The sequence below is a fragment of the Pimephales promelas genome, chromosome 1 (genome assembly GCF_988280905.1).
Source record: "Pimephales promelas chromosome 1, fPimPro1.hap1.1, whole genome shotgun sequence".
In the NCBI taxonomy this organism is placed as follows: domain Eukaryota; kingdom Metazoa; phylum Chordata; class Actinopteri; order Cypriniformes; family Leuciscidae; genus Pimephales; species Pimephales promelas.
The window spans coordinates 45112073-45119684 of record NC_142769.1 but is presented as its reverse complement, the minus strand read 5'-3'; the positions used below and the strand labels follow the sequence as shown (position 1 = coordinate 45119684).

Sequence of the window (7612 nt, the reverse complement as noted above, 5' to 3'; positions counted from 1 at the left end):
ATGTTACACGCATACATAATGTAAAGTTGCAAACCGGCTGGGCATGATGTACAGGAAAGACAATATCTGCATAATGAAAATGACCTACACAAAAGATTGACGAGACCCCTTACAAGTGCCTCGGAAGTGTGACAAACAGAAAGAAAGAAACCACATGTAAGAAACTAGCAAAACTTTCACCCAAAGCACAAACAAATTGTGCAGTGTCTAATGTCCTGCAGTCTTTTTCAACAGCAACAGTCACCTTCTGTGTGGTTGTTTTATTGAGTTTCACCATTGAGTAAGCTATAATGAATTTCACTCCTAATATACATTATAACCCTGTTGCCCACATGACATTACATTGTTTGATTATTCATAAAACAAAAATAAAGCCAGAATGGAGAAGCCATGTTTGACAAACTAAGTACACCCTATGGTACTTCTACAATAGCTTAGCAGCAATAATAAAGTACAACTTATGACATATTTGTTTGCCATGGCCTATTCATCCTTTTGATAATAATTTATGTTATTTATTTATTTATTCATTTTATTACTGTTGTACTATTTTGATAATTTTATTGAGATGATGTAAAGCACATTGGTCAACATGTGTTGTTTTAATACACAAATAAAAGTGACATTGACATAATTTGAAGTAATCATTTTCTATATGACTTTATCAGTCTCTTACATCGTTGTGGAGGAATTATGGCCCGCTCTTATTTACAATGGTGCTTCAGATCATTGAGGTTTGATGATATTTGTTAATGCACAGCTCTCCTATGGTCTGGCCACAGCATTTCAATCGGGTTGAGGTCTGGATTATAACTGGGCCAGTACAACTCTTTTTTTTCTTTTTCAGCCATTCTGTTGTAGATATGCTGGTGTTCCTGGGATCATTGTCCTGTTGCAAGCTTTAGTACTAATTCGTATGATTTGTCTAAACCCACGTGATGGTTAGGTTTAGGGGCGGGGTCAGGGGTTGGTCATTCGTACGAATTCATACGAATTGGCCAATTCGTAAAATATGTACGATTTAGCAAAATCGTATTAATTCATACGAGTGAGGTCGTATGAATTGTTACAAATTAGCCACACTTTTTCAATCATTCGGCGAATTCGTACGACTTGGTCGTAAGATCTGGTTGGATATGCTGTGTTTGGTTGGCGCTTTGCATTATGGTCAAACATCTCCACTCTGGTATTGTCTGTCCGGACATTGTTCCAGAGGTCTAGTGGTTTGTTCAGATGCAACTTTCCTCACCTAAACTGTGCTGCAATGTTCCTTTTCAGTCAGTGACGTTTGACGCCGCGTCGGATTGAATCGGGAATCTCGCTAGTAGAGAGACCAATCTACTTCAAGTGTAATTAGACAAGTCAATACACATTATATACATGTGACCCGAGACCACAAAACCAGTCACATGGGGTACATTTTTTGAAATTGAGATTTAAACATCACATGAAAGCTGGATAAATAAGCTTTCCATTGATTTGTGGTTTGTTAGGATAGGACAATATTTGGCTGTGATACAACTTGTCTGGAATCTGAGTGTGCAAAAAAAATCATAACATTGAGAAAATCGCCTTTAAAGTTGTCCATTTATGTTCGCAATTGGGCTGCATTCACTCACAAAGATCAGCGTTTTATAAATTTACGGTAGGAAATTTACAAGAGACCGTCATGGAACATGATCTTGAAAGAAAAATCTATAATTTTGACCCATACAATGTATTGTTGGCTGTTGCCACAAATATACCCATGCCATGCTACTTGTGACTGGTTTTGTGATCCAGGGTCACATATGACACCGTCCCTCAGTGTGGGTATAATCGGGGAGCATGATATGCATGATCGGGCATTTCGCTTTGGAGCCGAACGGTTCTGCTGTTTCTACATTGAGAGAGTGTTTCTTCGAGTCTCCTTTTTGGAAAGCCTCTGCATTTGGTGTTGGTGTGACGATGCTTCAGTGGTGGTCGTGGTCTCATAAAGAGATTTGTTGTACATGGGTGTGACATTGCGCCTTTTTAAAGATGTCAATCCCCCCGTGTGTTTACGGATGCGGTCGTTACCTGGCGCTGGCTGGTGGTCTCGATCGTTGCCTCAATTGCCTGGGCTTAAACCACGCTGAGGTGAGGTGTGATCGGTCAGTGTTGAACTGCTTGAATTCGTCCAAAAGCAGGACAGCGGCCCCACTGAAGTTATTTCAGAGGCTCTTGTGACATATTGCAGCCGCAAATGCAGTGATGCCACTCGGCTTGCTTCATATGAGGCCGTGAAGCTAGTGCTGAAGTCCGGAGATGGGCGAGTGACCCTAGAACAAGTGTTCAGGCATGATATTGTCTCCACGGGTGCCTCTACCACCGGCTGGGGAGCCACGTATTGGCACATTATCTGCCTCCAAAGGGCCGCTACAGCACTATAAAAATAATCCTGTAAAAAACAACGGTAAAATACTGGCAGCTGTGGTTGCCAGCATCATACCGTAAAAATACAGTGTGTTACTGTTTTTGAAATTAACTAAATACCGTATTGTCAGCTAGAAAACAGTAACACACCGTATTTTTACGGTATGATGCTTGCAACCACGGCTGCCAGTAATTTACTGTTTTTTTTACAGGAATATTTTTTACAGTGAGGGCAAACAATGCGGCCATTGCTTACATCAACTGACAAGGTGGTCTTTCTTTCTCTCTTCTGTCTGCCGCAGAAGAGTTTTTTTTTTTTTATGTTTTGAAAATGCAAACATAGAAAATAATACTTGAAGTGAAATCAGCTGTAATTTACTTTAGCGTTGCAAACACAGAAATGGGAAAAACTGTAAAGATTTTCGGAGTAATCATAAATTTGGACCTCTTCTTCACACAAAACAATTTCTTGACTTCAGAATAACTTCATAACAGAGCGTAAAATGTATGGACTATTTTAATTGTGTGTTTTTAAACATTTAAAAGCTGTAATAAATACCACAATATCTAATTTCATACAACATATGTGCCACATATTTGATAAAAGATGATAAAACATGTCTTGAGAGCACCAACGTGGCCGAGACCGAACAAAATTACAATGTTAAAAAACAGTGTTGGTGTTTCTGGAGCTTGTACATAGTCATGCCCCTGAAATGCTCTGATACCGTAATTTCTTGGGCATTGGCCATTAATATCACAAAGCTCCTCCTTAAAGTCAGCATTTGTCCGTGTGAGAACATGTGACTCGAATGAGAGCTCCAGTCAGAAGTACATCATTTCCTGTAGAGTGACTGACAGGAAGAAGCTGCTCAGTACAGATAGAGAACTGCAATGGTGAACATCAGCGGAGAACATTTTAGACATGAATGTTAACATTGAATAAATACATGATGTATATACTGCATTCATATATATTTTTTCAATTGTTGAAAATTGATATATTGAATTTAAAATTGAATATTTTCCAATTGTTTTAGATTCATTTAAAAATGATCTGTTAAGTAATTTTCCAAATATGTTTGTGCACACTGCAGCTAATTTACTTACAAAGAGTTGCCTGTATTAAATAACTTAATAAATAGAGAGGTGTAGTTTGTGTGCACGGATGTTTTGTGCATCTCCTTGGTATGCAAACTTTTGCATGAGGTGTGGTTTGAGCATTTTTCCAACCACAGGACTGACCCAGTGTGCTTTCACACCTTTATCTGAATCAAAACCACACACGCATCATTCACAGGCGGTTAATTACTAACACTGGTAGAGGAGAAAAAAGCCTATCGATGCTTACTGTGGGGTGACAAAAACATATATAAATGTTATGGTAACAGCTTATCCTGACACTATAATTACAGTACATTTACACATACACATATATTATTATAAATTAATTTAAATGTGTATATGTACTATTAAAAATGAAGTTTAATCTAATTAAATTATGTTTGTTTCTGCAGCTGAACGTATTTAAGCTTATTAGCATGTTATAAACATTTTTTTTATTTTGAAAATTTAAGCAATAAAACAATTGCTTAATGGAAGTTTCATTAAACTTTTTTTTCTTTTTTTTTTAGCAGCTGTGGTCAAATAGGACACACTTGTGTCCAGAAAGAGACAGAAAAAAAAATCCCTAAACCGAATAGTACGCCCAAAATGTTAACATTAAGCAACATGTGATTTCTGCATCTACAGTCTAATGCACTGAATGCCTCACACAGATTATTTTGGTCTCATGGTGGAGCTTTTTCCCACATCTGTCCGCTAGAGGGTGATCTTGAGCCATTTATCAAACATTTTGGGCAGCATCACGTTTTTTCAGGTATGTGACTAACGCTATCCACTTCCTAGATATGATTGACTAACAGCTCAAATTACTAATTACAATGAGAGTCAGCATGGGTAAAATAGACACAATTGTCACACATAATTTAAGTCCCACGGACAGGGAATTACACTTTAATGCTTCACAACTTAAGACTTGTTCAACACCAGTCGATCAAAATTCGACGCCCCACCAATCAGTATGCTGTATGTTAGCATGTGTTGGTCAAAAGTCTAGTGAAACATGTTGATTATGTATTATGTATATCAAACAGTTTATTTAATTTGACAGATCATTTTCGATAAAACCAGGCATAGCATAATGTTTAAAGCTTGAGTGCTAATTAAGAGCTTAAATATCAATTGGTTTAATCAATTAAAGCACATCAAGAGTCACATTAAGACTAGTGTTTTTTTGTTGTTGTTGTTGTTGTTGTTGTTTTTACAAAAGAAAATTTATTTTTTAGTAAATTGTATTGATTCCTTGCATATTGAATTATCTGATGTGTTTTCCCCTGGGTCTTCTCGAAGTGGAGGGCTTTTGTTGAAAGCTCAACGCAGCATAATTCAAAGCATCTCTGTCTTCATCCTAGAACAGCCATTTTGATTCATTCAGTCAAATAAATTGCAAGTGAAGACATTTACATTGAATTATATGCAACATATGGCATAAAAGCACATGAAATATTAAACTGCTTACCATTAAGTGACTATTCTGAACGTTCTGAGTCCCATCTTGAAATGCAATAAGAAGTTAAACACATGACTGCACGGCCATTGAAGGATGTTTACATAGAGAAGTGTTATGCAGTAATTCTTACCTTTTCGTTGATGTTTGTACAACTGTGTACCCAGAATTATGATACCAATCACTGATAAACAGTTTGAAGCTGCTAAAAATAGGGCAAGTGTCCTCCATGCTGTATCTGCAGATATGAAAAATATCAAATATCTTTTTAAAAGATATTAAGTGATTGAACAAAACCATGAGATTTAGATTTTCTGTAGCAAATTTAGTGTATACCTGGCCCTGGTGAATCAATTGTTCTTCCTTCTCCAAACAGTATCTGTCCACACGCGGCCACAGCGCAGTAATAAATCCCAGCATCAGAGTGACTGAGCTTCTTCTTGGGCAGGTTGTAGACACATTTGTGTGTGGTTGAGTTCCCATCAGATCTCCTCTCACACTGAGCGTTTCTGCGGTCCTGAGTGTAAATGATTCCTGGAGGAGATTCTCCAGATTGATGTCTGAACCAGTAGACGTTGTGTTCTCCTGCACAGCTCTGAGTGACGACGGCACACTGCAGAGCCGCTGCAGACTCTTCTGGATGATCTGGGTCTGTCTCGGCTCTCTGGTGCTCTGAGTCCACGCTCAGCTGTCCATCTGAAAAGAAACAACAGTAACATAATGCTTGTTTGACACAATATACTGTATGTATCTCAATCAGATTGAAGTGAATATTCAGCTTACTTTTAACAATGAGATCAGTGCCTTCACCAAAAGAAAATCTATTATATAAATATTTAACACAATAGTATGTTCCAGTGTCTGATTCTTCTGTATTTGTGATGCTCAGATTAAAACTGCTCTTTTCATTTGATACATAAAAGCGTGTATTGTCAAAGCCCTTTTCAAAGTCGGCAGGTAAAGCTTGATATGATGAAACAATTGGAAGGGGTTTCTCTCCGACTCTTTGTTTGACCCAAACAAAACTGTGTCTTGACTCTCCTGAAAAAATACAGGTGAAGTTAACACTGTCTCCAGCTTGAACAATCTTCAGATGATTCTGAGCCACGACGTCTGTGTTATCTGAGCTGCCTAGAAATTCAATAAAAAAATGTCATATCATTAGAGTATATGGTCAGTATTGCTTGCTTGATGTGCTTTATTATGCAGAGCAAAAATGTTTAAAATTACTTACATTTTGAAAGGTAAAGCAATAAGATGAAAAAAATATGAATCATTTTTAGGAGATGGTTCCAAAGTGAATCTTCTAAAAAATTGAAAAATAATAATAATAAAGAAAATTTGTAAAGAGTTGTGCATTTTCAAACATCAAAATTATACCTCAAATGGATAAACTGAGGAAAAATTATAACATTTTCTTCACATTTTCCATTGTTCATTAAAACTAGCTTCTGTGTTTTTTTCTTCTTTGATAAAATGTAGATATTATTATATTTTACATTGTGTGGATTACAAATATATATTTTTAACAAAATGTCTAATGCAAGACTACATGTTGTTTATGCATGTGTATAATAATGGATATGCGGTAAAATCTTGCTTTGGAAAGTTGTTTTAAAAACTGAAAATAAATCACTCATCGGTAAATCAAATTTGATATAGCGCTTTTCCAAACAAAACAAAACATTTCAAAGTGTTTGACAGACAGGAACTAACAATTGACATTAAAAAATGTAAAGACGTTATTAGAAAAGGTAACAACTGCGTGAAATAAGAATGAAATAAAAGAGGTTATATTTTCAATCTTATTAACTTACAGACTTCATTAAAGATCAGTGTTGGTTTTCATGTAGAGCCGATGACAGATTTTATCTTCCTCCTCAACAAAGTCCGAAAGAGAAGACAGAGAGAGATTCACCTTTATATACTGTACCTCCCTGTAGGCTAAAGAAAAAACACATATGTACATGACTGTACATGATTCTATTGGCTGATTCATCTTAATGTTAGTGGTGTGTTCATTGTCATGGTGACCACCTCTATAGTTTTCCAAATTGACACATTCAATGTGTAATATGCGACATCTACCAATGCATGTTTATTGACACAAATGAACATTACGTCAAAGAAATTACAAGTATGTTTGTTTATATGTATGGCATAGCATAATATTGGAAAGACGTGTTTGTTTGTTCAAGAGGCTGTATCTGTACAGCATTGACAAATACTGAATTTCTGCAAGGTTTCATGTGGAAACTTTTATTCTTTCAACAGTTAGTTTGACAAGATCTGAAGTTTGTATTTTCTTACTTCCTGCGTTCACACATTGACCACAGCTGAAGGATCCTGCACCACTTTTGTGCAAGAACAAGCAATTCATGACCAGAACCAGAGCAATATTTGACCTTTCAACCCCTGAAATGTTTTGTGTGTGCCTGCTTATGTTTAGCAGCAAAATATCACGCTAATAATTATATTTAATCAAACCTAAAGAAGAATTTTAGGTCATGTGGCCACTATGTAATTAAAAATTTAACAAAGTAAAATGTTTTATGAGCAGCGGATAACCATATTCATCCACACAATGTTGTTTTGCAAAATGCATGCAGTTTTGTTTTTGACCACTAGGTGCCAAAAGATACATAGTGT

General features: G+C 36.4%; 1 protein-coding gene across 1 annotated transcript; it reads right to left on the bottom strand.

The window, feature by feature from the left end:
• Positions 1–4727: 4727 nt before the first annotated feature.
• On the bottom strand, positions 4728–6869 carry LOC120469643 (uncharacterized). The gene is made up of 7 exons (XM_089130139.1): positions 6781–6869; positions 6198–6269; positions 5747–6094; positions 5300–5659; positions 5097–5201; positions 4976–5010; positions 4728–4864 (listed from the first exon to the last, which is right to left on the bottom strand). Exons 2-7 carry the CDS (start codon positions 6238–6240, stop codon positions 4772–4774), a joined length of 984 nt encoding a protein of 327 aa, XP_088986265.1. The 5' UTR covers positions 6241–6269; positions 6781–6869; the 3' UTR covers positions 4728–4771.
• Positions 6870–7612: the final 743 nt, after the last annotated feature.

Excerpts from the sequence above, each read along its gene's own strand:
- LOC120469643 (XM_089130139.1), bottom strand. The coding sequence starts at position 6,240 with ATGATTCATATTTTTTTCATCTTATTGCTTTACCTTTCAAAAT. Across the intron at positions 5,660-5,746 it reads CACTGATCTCATTGTTAAAA|ATGGACAGCTGAGCGTGGAC; the intron begins GTAAGCTGAATA and ends GTTTCTTTTCAG. Across the intron at positions 5,202-5,299 it reads AATTGATTCACCAGGGCCAG|ATACAGCATGGAGGACACTT; the intron begins GTATACACTAAA and ends TCATATCTGCAG.